The sequence below is a fragment of the Hippocampus comes genome, unplaced genomic scaffold (genome assembly GCF_001891065.2).
Source record: "Hippocampus comes isolate QL1 unplaced genomic scaffold, H_comes_QL1_v1.1 scaffold13, whole genome shotgun sequence".
NCBI classification, from domain to species: Eukaryota; Metazoa; Chordata; class Actinopteri; order Syngnathiformes; family Syngnathidae; genus Hippocampus; species Hippocampus comes.
This window is the reverse complement of record NW_017805532.1, coordinates 705,883-721,680: the sequence shown is the minus strand read 5'-3', so window position 1 is coordinate 721,680 and position 15,798 is coordinate 705,883. Positions and strand designations below refer to the sequence as shown.

Sequence of the window (15,798 nt, the reverse complement as noted above, 5' to 3'; positions counted from 1 at the left end):
GTGATTGTGAGCGCAAATGGTTGTTGGTCTTTGTGTGGCCTGCAATTGGCTGGCAAACCAGTTCAGGGTGTCCCCCGCCTACTCCCCAAAGACAGTTGGGATGACACGCCTGCGACCCTTGTGAGGATAAATGGATTCGAAGATGGATGGATGGATGGAAGATTTGAAGACATGTACGACAAACCTTACTTTTTTGCCATTAAAAAAAAAAACAACTTTTTTTTGTACGGTGGTATCTCTTTTTATATAAAAAGAAAATATGATTTACGTGAGGATAAATGGATTCGAAGATGGATGGATGGATAAGATTTGAAGACATGTACTACAAACCTTACTTTTTTGCCATTTAAAAAAAACTTTTTTGGTACTGTGGTATCTCTTTTTATACAAAAGAAAATATGATTTAGTTGTTAAAATTGGAATAAAATAATTATTTCCACTGGGAAGTCACAACTTCCTATTTTGCATCATTATTTTTGCTTTCCAAATAAAAGATGGGAAATGCATGCTTTTCATTGGCCAATAACAACGCGTCCCGGTTGCCATAAAGCCACATATTAGCCAGGGAAGAACTCAAACAAACTTTCTTCAACTTAAAAGAAAAAAAAACAATGCGGCTGTGGGCTAATTTGGAAACGTTTGCACGTATAAAAGTGAGTACGGCTCCTCCTGCTCTCTTACCTCCGTATCCCATGACTGGAGTGTCATTCCGGCATGAAATGAAGTGACAAATCTTCCTGGGTGGCTCGTTGAGATTATTGGAGCGCACCACGCCCGCTCAGTACCCGCTCCCCCGCACACACGTACGCGCACACAGACGCAGGCAAGGCTAATCACTGGCGGAGAGAGCTCTTTAAGCCACTCGGCTGTGGTCTTGCGGGGATGGAAATAATACAGCTAATCAAGGGGGATGATCCTCAGTATCAACACTTCGTTTTCAGTACAGTGTGATTTGCAGGTGGTAAAGAGTCTTGCATAAGCGCTCCTTTGTGTGTTTTCTCATTTTATCTCCACAATGCCACATTTTAGCATCTGTTATAATCTGCTTTTTTTTTTTTTTTTTTACTCTGCCATTTGTTTTGCCTTTGAAAGATTCACATGATGTTCCTCTTTTGCGACAGACTGTGATGTTCCCGCACGCAAAGCTTTTCGCCTTGCGGAACTTTTTTTTTTTTTTTCTTTTGGTGGCGCTCCCCAGTGCAACAAACTATCTCTATATTGTGGCCTACTTTTATCCACGCCAAGCCTTTGTTCCGCCACCGCCGCTAAAAATGCAGGCAGATAGAAAGCGTCGTGCATTAAGTCTTTCCCTTTTGGCTCTGCCTTGATCTTACACAGCTGGAGATGGGACGTTTGTCCTTAGAGCAACAGAACACCAGCGAGCGTTTGAATGAATTGCACCAGTTTTCACGCAAAATGCAGTACAATTGTGAAAAATACATACATAGAGTTATGCTATTAATTCCGCCGCACACCGGGTGACGCAGCCAATACCCAACGGTTCCGCAATGGTTTTACATGACTCGCCGGTCTACAAGCGAGCTTCAGATACACCGCTGCTCAAGAGAACTCTTTACATTCTTTCACTTGCACATTTCTCCCAAAAAGAAGCGTTTGCAAGAAGCTGTTTATTTGGCGCTCCCAGTTGCAATTAACTGTAAAAACAAACCGCACAATTTCATCGAATGAAAGTCTGAGCTTAATACGACACAGACAGGCTAATGGAAATTAGCATAGTATTGAGCTAATTATAAACTTGAGCACAACCTATTTTCTCTTACAGGAACTGGAGCTTTGAGGACCTTCTCCGCCTCTCCTCTTTGCTCTTATGCTAGTATGTCGACGTCAGTGTGACGTCGTACTCCACTGAAGGCGCGTTAGCCAAAGTTCGGACGTGCCTCCATACTTCAAAATCTCCAATTTCGCCGGGTGCTAACGATGAACCCTGATGTATCAGCGGAATGCTTTATACACAGGCTTGATTCAAGTTGATTACCGCGTTCCCTTTGAAAAGAATGTCGCGTGATTCCTTTTGTTTCAAAGAAAAGAAGACTAGACTCTTGTTGAACCATCAGCAAATCCCACATCAGTTGAAACCAAGGCCAAAGCTACATCTGGTGTGTGTGCGCGGGCAAGAGCATGTGTGCGTGTGTCGATCCTTGTATCAAAGGCTGCGGGTTGTGTTTGTGTGTCTCGTGTCTGGAGCTGTGCGCCCAAAGCGGGGGAGACAGGTGATGTCGGGGCGAGAGTTAAAATAACAAACACGCCATCGCCCCCAAAGACTGACTTGATCCAATCAGCCCCTGTCTGTTGTCTGACACACACCACCACGCACAAACACATGCACACACACACACATTGGTTGACACCAGCTGGGGCTAATGATGTGATGGCTGCCGTGGTATTGCCACCACATGGGGTCTGGTTGTCTGAGCCCAGCCAAGCATCTATGGGTCCTGCATGCTAAAATGAAAAGCCGGCACTACAGCTGTGATAAAGCAGCAAAGATCTGCTTTTGTGTTGTTTTGCATCGCCGCGTGTCTGTTTCATTTTCGCCGCAGACTCAGAAAGTGCTACAGTAAGCAAGTGTGAGAGCGGAAGGTTGCCGGGGTTAATTGGCATTGAAGTTCAAATTACTTTTTAAGTGCAGGAGGCATGTTTGTCCTCATTGATTTTGCTGACTGGGAGTCATTTATAAACAGCGTTTGCAGGGAGGGAAAAGAAGTCGGTGGTAATGGAGTAGATAGAATAGCTCAGCCACGTGCGTGAAGCTACATGACAGAAGAATTGTGAGAGTGGGATGGATGGATGGATGGATGGATGGTGAACAGATGGACTGGATAATGGACTTGGTGGGTTCGTCTTCATTGGATGGTGGATGGATGACTTGGGACTAAAGATGGATGGTTGGATGGAGCGATGAAGGATGGTGGGTGAAGAGGGATCGGAATGAGGTCCAGTGTCTTTGGAAGATGGCTGGAATAGATTATAAATGGATGGATGGATGAAGTGTAAATAGGGCTGCACAAGATATCGAAAAAGTATCAATGTCGCGATATCGGCCCATGCAATATGCATATCGCAAAGGTATGCAACAAGTTTCTTCTGGAATAATGCTTTTCCAATATCATGCTGCACTAATTGTAAATGGTATATTTATGAAATGGATGCATGGATGGATGCACAGATGGATGGATAGTGAATGGATTCTTTAGGTTCCTTTCAAGGTTCACTAACTTCAACTAATGTGACAGCTCATTTAGGTTTGCTCAGGGGTCACCAACGTGGTGCCCTTAGGTAGCCCCCAAGGTGCAGTTCGCAGCCCCTTTCTCAAAATAGCTCAGCAGTGATGGGACGTTGTGATTTTCTCGGAGTGTTGTAGAAATTATCATTTGAAAATGCACCTGATGATTGTGCGAAACCATTAATATTGGCCAGTGTCTTAACATAAACGAAAATCAGTCATTTTTGATCACATACTTCTCACGGTATTGAAGGTAATTTGGGGATTTGTATTTTCGGAAGCGTGTATCGAATTGGTAGCCCTTCACATTAATCAGTCTCCAAGAGGAAGCTCTCAGTTTTAAAAAGGTTGGTGGCCCCTGGGTTAGCCGATGTTCATCGCACTCCCTTGATTCTTGAACACATCTTGATATTTTGGGTCCGTCCAAAGAAGCACTTTCCTTCCCATTTGTGCCGTACACAGCCTGCATGTTCCATTTTCTTGTTGTTGAGCATAACCTTTTGTTTTATATTAGAAAGCAAAAGGTCAAACAAGGAGCTTGCCGTCATCCAAAGAATCAAGCCGGCGGAGAGAGGAGCATCAAATTGCTCGAGAATAAGTACCGGCGCAATAACAGCGGCCTTGTTTTCCTCCCTTCGCCACATCTGAGATTTCCATTTCCTAACGTGACGCGAGAAGGAAATTAAACAATGGGAATGGAACAATGTTGCAGCGAACATTTATGCCTCCGCCATAAAGCTCGGACAGGCTGAATTTACGAGGGTTTGCCGCTGTAAATACTGCGCTCGGGAAATGTGATTAGGCTCATAAATACGATATTCCCTGCTGTCCTACCCTTCACCCGAGGAGCCTTGTAAAAGCATATGTTCAGGACACTTGCCTGCTTTTCGCTGTTGCCAGCCTTCTGTGTGGGATCTTTTCGATCTTTACATTTACAATCCGTAAAAGTCCAGAATCAATACACAAACGTTAAAAGTATAAATGAAAGACATCATACTCACCCGACATTATTTAATCTAATAATGTGTTCGGGTCGCTCGAGACATCATATTTTGCTCATTGAAGTTGACCGGAACAAATTTTGCCCTGAGCAACCAATCAAAGGATGGAAAAATTATGATGTCATCAAGGGCTAGAGCTGATTGGTTAAAAATGAGTCCAACTGCGTTCGTGCCATCAAACCGTACTACTGATTCTGAAGGCCAGATTAGATTGACAACAAGACTGAAATCGGATTGGACAAAAAAAAAAAGATACGTAAATAGAAGCAGTTCAGATCAAAGAATGATCACAAAATTACGAGAATTCTGGGAATAAATGGATACAGTTTCATGGAACAAATTACAGTGTTTGAGTTTTTGCCTTTTCGCCATTGCGTGTTGCACATAGCAACGTGAAATTGGGCAGGCATGTCTATCATGACGAGAACAACAACAAAAATCTCAAGAACCCGTGCCCACAAAAACGCAGGAAGTCTGCTATTTTGGTTTTAAGTATACAATTTAGGGTTACTTGAGACATTTCCAGGTGTCTTTCAAAAACGGATTTGTTCTATACACCAAAAAAGTCTCAAGACTCCATGGCTGAAAAGACAAAGGAAGGCTGCCATATTGGTTTGAAGCTGCCATTTTAGCGTCATTTTGGCCAGTCTTGCAAAAGTGAGCAAGATTTGACATATCTGGAGCTTTTCTCATATACAGGGGCAACGCAAAATTTGAAGAAATGCTATTTTTTTCATTCAGTTTGGACGTTCACTCGACCCATTATAAATATTCAACATTCCGCTGATCTTCTTTCTGGCAGGTGGAGTGGCTGAAGAACGAAGAGATCATCGACCCAGCGGAGGACAGAAACTTCTACATCACCATCGACCATAATCTGATCATCAAACAAGCGCGTCTTTCGGACACGGCTAACTACACGTGCGTGGCCAAGAACATCGTGGCCAAGAGACGCAGCACAACGGCCACCGTCATCGTTTACGGTAATCATCGGTATCATATGGTGCAATTGACCGCTTTTGAAATTCTTATCTTTCAGTAATGAATCACAGTAGGCCATAATCGAATCACAATATTTTGGGCTTCTTTTTTGGCGGCATGGCAGCCGTGCCTCGCAACAAATCAAGTCATAATATTGACTTGCCGAGCACCCGCGCCAGCTTTTGGCCAGTGTTAGAGGAGAGGAAACAATGCGCATGCGATGCACACAAAAAGAAAAACACACTCTGCGCGTTTCCCTCCAGTGTAACCGCTGTTGCATCTATCCACTGTGTGCTTCAATCCGAAGGAAAAAAAAAAAAAACTGCACGTGTGCGCTGCTACAGACAGACAGCCCGAGATGGAGTGGTTTGACACTGATGTATCCTTACAGAAATAGATTGTTCAATCTGCGGTTCAATCTCCTCGGCTCCCCCCCGCCCCCCGAGGGCCCGGCTGGCGCTGTTGACAAGGTGAAAAAGTTGCAAGGCTAGTGGAGGGATGTGGCGGATCACGAGGGGGATAAATAAAAGCATGGTGGAGAGGCAGCTCGGTGAAGAAGCTCGAATTGACCTATTTTTGTTGTACCCGATAGGAAGGTCCCACTTCAAACATTGATCGACACATCCTGTAAACGCCATTTGTGTCGGTTGCTTAAGTCGTGAGAGCAGTTTGCATAGAAACAGCAGAAAAAAAATATTTGATTTGGGCCCTCCCAGTTGAGGGTGACAACTGTAACTCCTCCAATGATTCAAGCCTCATATATGTCCAGTAAAAAGCTAGACATTTTGACAGCCATCATTCTCAGCACGGTAGAGCCACAAAAAGAAACATTTTTGGAAGGTGTGAAAGCACCAATGTCCCAAGTAATGGCTCCAACTTCTGTTTTTCTTTCACCATATATCCGCTGGGCAGAGCATCAAGCAGCAATTCATGCGCTGTCTTGACCGAAAAATGTTTTTTCTGTTATGATTGTGGGGATGATAAGCTGTCCATCCAATCACCGATCTCTTGAACTTCGCAGTTAATGGTGGCTGGTCGACGTGGACGGAATGGTCGATGTGTAACAGCCGCTGTGGGCGTGGCTTCCAGAAACGAAGTCGCAGCTGTACTAACCCCGCCCCTTTAAATGGCGGACTGCCTTGTGACGGACAGGCCATCCAGAAACTACCCTGCACCTCTTTGTGCACCGGTGAGTTTGAACCAGTTTGCTATTTTCTGCCGTAACTTGCAAAGCGACGTTACGGACACGTGGCAATGATGTCATAGAATTGCAATGTAACACGTGACATTGCATGACAGTATCTTAATTGCTTTTGCTTGCAATACAAAGCAACAAAAAAACTAAAAAAAGATTTGCTGTTGCATCTTCGGCAGCCATGTTTCGCTCAGGGTCAAGTCATATGTGTCGGTAAATCCCACCATTGATAGTGGATTAGGAAGTGTTTTCGTTTCCTTTCCTTTCCGTTCCCTTTAGTGGATGGCGAGTGGACGGACTGGAGTAAGTGGTCAGCCTGCGGGACGGAGTGCACCCAGTGGAGGAGGCGGGAGTGCAACAACCCGGCGCCCAAAAACGGCGGGAAGGACTGCGAGGGTCTAGTGCTTCACTCTCAGAACTGCACCGATGGACTTTGTATGCAGAGTAAGTTGATCCTCTGCTACCCGCTTAGAAACCTGCACGGAAAGTTCATTTTGGATGTGAACTTGTTCAAAGTCCCCCCGCCCCCCACAACAAAATGTTATGAGAGCCATTCCGCTCAAAATACTGGCATTTCCCCATTATTGGAAACCAGTCCACACTAGTGGACAACTGCAAGTTCCACCCTACAATCTTACAGTACAGTGGACCCCCATTATTCAGGGGGGCGAAAGCGGGGGATATAGAACGGGTTGGCCTGCAAATAACGAAAATCTGTGTACTATTGACACCAAGCGAAATGCATTGACAATGCATTTTTCAAGGGAAAAGTTGTTGGTGGGGGTGAACATGTAAAGGAAATATTGAGGAAAATTACACCCCCGCCCAAAAAAATGCAAATCTGCCGGTGCCAAAAAACATGCATGGTAGGTTGAATGGGCACTCTGTATTGTCCCGAGGTGTGTTTGTGACTGTGAATGATTGTTGGTCTGTGTGTGCCCTGCGATTGGCTGGCGACCAATTGAGGTTGGACCCTCCCTGCCGCCCAAAGGCAGCTGGGATGGGCTCCAGAGACACCTGCGACCCTCGCGAGGATAAGTGGTTTGGAAAATGGATGAATAAATGTTACATTCAGTGTTTTCGTACCACTTTAAATCAAACTGGTGAGAAATGAATCGTTCCTTTCTAAATTGCCATGTTTTTATCATCCCCCCATTCAAATGTTTCGCTTTTGTATCACGCTCTTCTGAATTGTTATGTTTTAGTCACTTTCCTACTATTTTTATGTAAGCGTACCTAGAAAATTCTATGCCTGTTTTTGTGCCCTTTCTGACTAAATACAGACTTTTTTTCCATCATTACCTACTAAAAATTCATGTTTTTGTATCATCTCACACTGAATTATGGTTTTCTGTCATTTCTTACTTCGTTCTTTTATTTATTATTTTTTTGGTAGCATTTTGCAGTGAATGTTTGTGTTTCATCCTCTTCCTCCATTTTTCCTGACAAATCTTTCTGCATCATTTCCCACTAACGGCTAAATACATTTAGGCAGAGTTGCTTTTTTGTTTATTGCCACCTCCCTATCTTCCTCCTCCGACTCTTCCTCAGGCGGCACTATCATCTCTCCCTTCGCCTGCCTTGTGTCGCTCTTCCTCTCAGGAGGCTGACTGCTTTCATGGTGTCGATTCATCCTCATTTACTTTCCGAACGTCACCCACCGGTGGCCTCGCTCGGTCAAGTCAAAGCCTCCTTTCTTACAAAAACCTAACATCACATAACGAACCATCATAAAGTGCATCAGCCACCAATTGAACTGCCGTTTGGCTCATTCCCACCATGTTTTTTTTTTTTTTTGTGGTGAGTTTCTAAAACGCTTTGAAAGGGTGAAGCGAATATAGCAGCGGTTCTCCAAGGCGCAGGCAATTATATTTGTTGACTTGCAGCATGAGGAGGAGTACCTTGCTTACTCATTGCGCCGAGAGTAATTGGCAGACGTTTGACGAGAGGAGAAGAGAAAAAAAAAAAAAACAGCGCAACATATTTTTAGAACACGCACACACGCTCACACATTCTCTCGCTTGTGCATGCAACGATGCCACAGGTTCTCGGTGTGCTGAGCGACAACAACCCTTCATTAGCCAGGAATGATCAGCCAGCGCCTTGACATAATCAGTATTTTTCCACATTTTTCCAAGTCATATCGGCTTCTCTGGATGACACAAATTGTTGGAAGACAACTCACAAGTACAAGTCAAGAATGCACTGTTACATCGTTCCACATATAGCACAGTCCAACGCTTAAGGACCGAAAAATAGAAGCAATAAGTAAGTGTTGTCAGCAGCTTGAAAGGGCCACACAGGACTGGCTGGTATCGAAATATAGTGGAACAGGGCACAAAAGCAAAAAGAACACCTACAGTGCCGCAAAATGATGCCAGACGCACCACTTTTATATTAGCCAGTGCTAAGCGTTGAACTGAATAGCGGAGGATGTGTTCAAAAACAAAATCCATGCAGAGATGACCATTCAATCAGCCTCCGATTGAATATATAACGGTTACACCTCAAACAGAAGTTTGGGGTATTTCCTCTTATAGACTCAATTAATCGTGACGTGCATCCTCTACTTGAATAAATAAGCGCTTTTGAAAACAAACCGCTTGTCCATCAGGGGTCTTGGTGGTAACAAGGAAGATGCGCTGTGGCTCATTAAAAGACAGCATGCCATCCAAATGATTTCGGCAGTGATAATTTTACAGTTTGAGCCCTGCGAGTCCCAGGGACTCGCTGATCAGAAAAGTATGAGTCCCATTATGCATTTAGAGAGTCCCAAATTTCGAATTCTGAAATGGTCTACTTATTCAATCGCATATGATAATAACAAACAACAACAATATACATTGATAATAGGTTTATTTCTTATAAACAAATGCTGCAAAAATTTAAATAATTCAGGCCTACAAGATTTGCTGAGACATAGGTTCTTATTTCATCCCATGGTTCAGTCTTTGAGTTCATAAATTCTCCTCTCGACTCTGCTTCCAATGATGCAAGGCTTTCTCAAAGTCAATTTATTATCGCAAAACACGATCCAACTTTAGCTGCTTCTCTATGATATCTCCGCAATAAACTTTCGCAACACTCGTTGGCAACACTTGTTTTAACGTTACACAACTTGGCAATCGTCTGCCGATCTCGCCAATCTCGTATCGCGAGAACGGAAATCTAGTCACGCGAGATTACTTATCGCGAGATCAAAACAACAATGGCGGCGATTATCAAACTGCGATCATTGCTGAAAAAAAAGGTGCACCGTAATTTTTTTTTTTTTTTTTTTTGACTGAGAAATTTCCTTGCGTCCCAAAAACGCACATTTTTTGGAACTGTGCGTCCCGCGGGAAAATTATGCGTCTAGGACAGAGGTAACGAGATGGCTATTTCGGCGCTGTTTCATTCAGATGCAATTTTTCCCTATCGTTGCTCTAATGTTGTACTCAAGTGATGTTTTCCGGGATGAAACCTGCAGGGTTATACATTCAGGCTCATTTCCCCCGATTGACTTTCTGTCCTTGTAACGACTCAACACACTGGGCTTATGTTTCAACTACTTCCTGTAGCGCTAACAGGAAGACATAAAATGTGCGTGAGCATGTGTGTGTGTCACGTCGCAGCACGTAGTGCGTCTCCAGCAAATAAATTCTGATGTCGTCTTTTAGAGCCGCGGTAATCTCCGGAGATAGCAGAGCTGCCGTGTAACACGTTTTACCGTGTTAGCATTTGCATGACACAAAGCGCAGGTAGAACGGCAAACCAACTCTTTGTGTGTGTGTGTGTCCATTTATTATTCTTGCTTTCTATTTAAAAATGAGCACAAACTTGAATACATACGTACTTCAAATGTGTCAAAATAATCACGTCTTATTTCATAGAATTTTCCCAATGTCGTTGTCTGTTATCCTCTCATTTGGCTTCCCACTTAATCAAATGCCTTTTTCCCTCCATGCCGTCGTCTTTTGTAATCGGGTGTGCCATGCGTTCCTGCCACACCGCATTCAAAATTTTTGCGTCATCTCGACCGCTAATCGCTTTGGCATTTGGCAGATGCGCTCACGATTAATAACAAACGAGGTTCAAAAAAGAAGGGTCACGCTGTTTGCTGTTGGAGATCAACAACGCTGATAGTGGTGAGTCAGTGTGTTGTGTTTCTGTCCCATGTGAGTCCTTTTTTTTTTTTTTTTTTGCTGTTTTGTTGATCCATCCATCCATCCTTCATCCCTACCTTTTCCCTGTCCCCAAGGTTCATTGTTTGAGACATCCAAAGAAACGAGTGATGTGGGATTCACATGTGAGTTTTATCTTTAATTTCTTGCCTTTTTTTGTGTGCGTGCGTGCATGCGTGCGTGCGTGTGTGTCCGCACCGCGCGTGAGCGTGTCTTTGTGTCCGTATCTATTTATGTTCTTCTCTTATCACAAAATCCGTGTATTTGTTTGCTTCAGGAAGTCAACTGTGCTCAAATGCTGGCATCAAAGGCACATCAATTATTTTTTTCACCGTTGCCTGCATGATGGGAATGTGAATCAAAAGCGTGTCGTTGATTCAATTTGGACAAGAAGGGATTTTGGTGTGGGGGGGGGGTAAATAAATGATTCAAAGGAGGAAAAAGCAAGTGTGAAAGGAAACACGTTATGCATTTTTTTTCCTTTCATATTTCAAAACAGTTTCCTAGGGTCTAAAATAAAAGCAATCCGACACTTATCAAAATATACAAAATAAGTCGCACTTTACACCCACATTGTATATGATCTGGTTATACCTACCAACTTTTGTACCTAGCTAGTTACCTATGCACTGACCAGCTAAGCTACCTAGCTACCTGACTACCTATTTAGAGATCCAACTACCCACCCAGCCCGACGATAATACAAAATTTCGCAAATACGAAGCTACCAACCCACCCTTCCAAACACTGAGCTACCTAACTACTGTCTTACTTACTTTAGTGCGTGTGTGTGTGTGTGTGTGTGTGTGTGCGTGTGTGCGCGCGCGCAAGCAATGGGTCAAAAGCCAAAGTGTGTGTGTTCGCGCAAGCAATTTGGGATTTGAGAGTAAAACATCCACCTCCTCGCATCGAGCGCTGTCAGATTAGACTGAGCAGAGCATCAAAGATGTACGAATACGACTCTCGCTTCAGGTGTTTCATGGGCTCCTTTTATAGTGCGTCCACTCAGATGTAGAAATGTGGGACCAGCTTTTCACATTTTATTCAGTGACAAACACACACAGGTGACAATAGGACTTGCGGTTGAAAGCTGATGCCTGTGTTTCCATGCGGGGGGTCAACTCAAGTCGCAGAGCTTTGAATTTAAAAGTTGGGTCTATTCTTAGTCACTGATGTGACTAAATTCTGGATTATTGATTAAAAAAAAAAGTAGGCTGGAAAACAGCAAAAAGACAAAAATCCAAACTTTGACTTTTTCACCACCTCTTTAAAATAATGTTTTTTCTATAAGATTAGACTTCTTCTAATGCTATTGACGTTATTGTTATACATTATAGGATTTTGTACTTTTTGCGGGGAAAAAAATTGTAAACTGATTTGCAAGGCCCACAGATTATTGTCTTCTATTGCGATATAAATATGCAGCCTACCAAAAAAAAAAAAAGATGACTCTTCATTCAGCTGAAAAAATGCTTCTCTCTCTTTTTCGGTGAAAAAGACCTGTTTTGTAAAAGCATGCATTCCAAACATAATTTCAAGTATGGCACGACTATTTGTTGCTTTGTGACATTTCAAACATCTCAATAAGACTTTCCTTTGACAAACCAACATCAACAACACCACAAAAGGGCTTTTTTGATGCTTTGTTGCATTTGCATGAGGCAGCCACTTGCTGCTTCTTACTTTTGCACAGACAAAAACGTCCTGTTGCTTTCAGAAACTCCTCTCCCTGGTCACGGTGGAAGCTTTTCTTCCCCAAAAGCAATCCTCTCCGGCCGACTATTTGTTTAGATTTCTCCATCGCTACTGGTTCGAATGCCCTCTCTACTAACGACACACTACTCCACCTGACTCTACGCTATTCCCCAACTTGGCCCATCCATCCCTCCCTCTACTTCTATTTGTCCTGCGGCATATTCCTTGCTGATCCCATACACCCGTTGCCACCTGCTGGACAGATTTTAAATGATTTACAATTTACAATGCAACCAAGTCTGATCTTTAGTCAGAGGCTGCATCAGACAATTGTGCACATTATGGCGCAAAAACGTCATTGGTAGGCGGCAGGAGCATGTTTTTCGAGACGTATTCATATGTCATGGGGTTTGAATAAGTCAAGAAGTTTTTTCATTGCATTGTTGTCTGACTTGATTCTCAAGCGACGCTAACTTTTACCTCGTCACAATGCAACTTTTTCCCTTTAATGTTACTCCATTCTCTCACACTACTTTCCATCCTGATACTGAGTGGAATTTCAAAAATTTCTTTTGGAGTAGTCCAATTACTTCACATAGATTGAGGAATTTCAAAATAAATGTGATTGGACAACATTTTTTTTTTCCTGGTAGTCAGGAGGATACCATGACTTTTTCTGTTGTTTTGACTTTTTCTTGAAATACGAATCGCTGATAAATTACTCTTTTACCTTATTTCTCGAAAGTTTACTTTTCCCCCCCCTGTTGGGCATGAGCATTATAGATCTCAGTACATGAGTGAGTGTAGCTTTGTGTTTTCTTCCTCCGTTTCTTCCTGATTCTTTCTCAGCCTATTCATTCTGTCATGCTGCCTTCAAATCACACGCACACGCACGCACACACGTCCAAACCTATTATTCATCCAAGCGGGTCGAAAGTGTTCACCCACGTCCAGTTGCTTTTTTCCCCCCTCTCCTGTGTCTCGTTGTCAGGAGGCAGCCTATTATGCCAGGCTGTCAAGCTGTAAAAGGGCATTAAATAAACAATGTGTAAACTTTCAAGTGACAGCTCTCGTGTTGTGGAACTTAAAATAGAAGGTCAATCAGATCAAGATTTATTAATCTAATAGATCCATCATGATTACTATGTTGGAGTTGCAATTTAAGAGGATTATAGTGACCCCGCCCAGTCATCGTGATGTTTTTAAAAACATATATATTCGAGAGGTAATTTTAAAGGGTCCTTGGCCCACCCAGGCTTAAGAGTGGCAAGCATGTGCCGTCATCCACTGCCCGATTCAGCCTCCTCGAGGACGCTTTGAAATGGTTGACAGCGCCCTCACGTGGTCACTCTCGAAACTTTCTTATGAATGCGTGCACGGGATCAAAATGGATTGACCATAATCAAAACCGTCCATCAATCATTGATAGCGTTTATCTTCACGAGGGTTGCAGGGTAAATAATAATATGGATTGTAATCAATAATATTAGTAAAATATTATTAATATGTTCAATGTCATGCCATTTTAAATTTACTTTTCAAAAACAGAAATTTACCACCCAAATTAAAATTTGAAAAAAAGAATGCAACTTTTGGTATGTTGCAGTGCCGGTGTACACCACTGCAAACTACAAGTGCAGCAATAAGTTGTTAAAGTTGTTAAAGTGAAATGTTTGATTGAGCTAATTTGATGAGGTGCACATAATAAATTGAATATACAAGTCACATACAGCAAGTGCATCCACCCGCAAGCCATTAAGTTTGACTGCTTGTCACAATAAATGTATTTGGTACATTTAAAGTTCTTAAACCAGTGATTTTTCTTTTTTAATCTCCTTCCTCATATCAACTTGTTGGTTTCCTTTCATCTGAACTCCTCATGCTCATCTTGCGTCCAAGCCAATGCTTAGAACTTTTAAAAGACATTCTTCTTTTGTGGAAGGCTGCATGAATGTATAGATGAGTAGCCTATCTTTAAAACATCTCATGTCATATTGAAGGGGGATCCTTGTAAAATAATTAACAAGCTTATTAAGATGGAACAGATTTATGAAAAATGTCTCTTGCCCCGGTGTCTAGGCAAATGCTCTTATTACGCATGCCCGAGGCCTGTTTAAAAGTTTCACAGGTCTTCCTTTCAGTCTGAAAGGAAGGGAAATGAGATGATGTCATTGTTCTGGGAGTGTTTTTAGGATTCTCTAGTTGGATTGTTTTCAAGAAAAACCTAAAAAATATGCTTTATTTATTTCAAATGGACTAAAAATGCAAAGAATTAGGAAACTAGAATGAATATATTCATTTATATGTCATAAAATAATTGTTTTCTTTCCAGCGGCTCCGAGCACGGATGATGTGGCTCTCTACGTGGGCGTGGTCATCGCCGTCATCATGTGCCTGGTCATCTCGGTCATCGTGGCGCTCTTCGTGTATCGCAAAACCCACCGCGACTTCGACTCGGACATCATCGACACGTCGGCGCTCAACGGAGGGTTCCAGTCGGTCAACATCAAGACGGCCAGATCAGGTACTTGCAGCCTTTGGAGTGGGATCAATTGATCGACTGTGTCAACAGAGTTATGCTTGGTATTTGTCAATCATGAACCTTTGATACCTTCTTCCGTCAACATTTGGCAACAAATTCCGAAATAGTAGAAGCCAAGGTTTTCGTGAAAAGTCAGCTTGACTGACAAAATGGCTGCCTCGCGCCAAAATGAGCATTTCAGCCATTTTGATACACTCTCTTATAACATGACCAGTGACGATGACACTGATCGACGAAACCCACTTCCGTCAGTGCTGAGTCAGTCTTTTTTAACGTTTCCCATCAGTCATCATTTGTCAGAAAATCGGGCGTCAATCAATGACCGACTGAAGGACTTCTGTGTGTGTTCAGTGTGACACAACGGCCAACTCTGCAAGTCAATCCCTTGTCCCATTCATCCGCATACTGCTTACTTTATCCGAGCTTGTTCCGCTGGCGCCACATCGAGTCCCACCCGCAGCATCCGTCATTCCCGTGGTTAAATTGCACTCGTCTTTTCCTGCCTGCGTTGCGTTTCTTTCCGTCCGGCTAATGGCGAGGACCCTGAGAAGCTCACTTCTTCATACATTAATTGCTCGACAAGAAATGTCAGGGAATTTGAAATCGATCAGGCGGTCACTGGAAAACTTTGCCTACTGCTGCTTCGCTAGTCACAAATTCACTGATCATGCTCAGCAAATCAGTTTTTATTTAATGCGTATCCTTGGAGACACTCAAAGATGAGCGACGGAGCCGTGTACTGTATAAATAAGACATTCCGTAATGCTTGTAAACATGACCAGTAAAATGCTAGCACAGAAAATGTTCCTACGCATATTGAACTGATGTCTTCCTGTGTATGTCTGTTTTTCTTTTTTTTTCCGTGTCATATCTGTGTTTTACATTGGAGATGTGGATTTATTTATGAGTGCTAGTGGGAGGCCAGGAAGTTAGCTGGAGGTACACTGCTTGAGGTACATGGACAAGTGTCATGTTTA

At 42.9% G+C, this 15,798-nt stretch overlaps 1 protein-coding gene across 3 annotated transcripts in view; it reads left to right on the top strand.

Moving 5' to 3' along the window:
- The window catches only part of LOC109520678 (netrin receptor UNC5C), a 166,935-nt gene that overhangs the window by 138,038 nt on the left and 13,099 nt on the right, over positions 1-15,798 (top strand). For 2 of the 3 annotated variants that reach the window (XM_019878065.1, XM_019878067.1), the window contains exons 5-9: positions 5,048-5,228; positions 6,248-6,415; positions 6,701-6,865; positions 10,662-10,709; positions 14,612-14,803. In XM_019878065.1, the coding sequence (XP_019733624.1) occupies positions 5,048-5,228; positions 6,248-6,415; positions 6,701-6,865; positions 10,662-10,709; positions 14,612-14,803 (754 nt within the window). The remainder of the gene's footprint in view (positions 1-5,047; positions 5,229-6,247; positions 6,416-6,700; positions 6,866-10,661; positions 10,710-14,611; positions 14,804-15,798) is intronic. The other variant, XM_019878066.1, reaches the window with a different exon arrangement.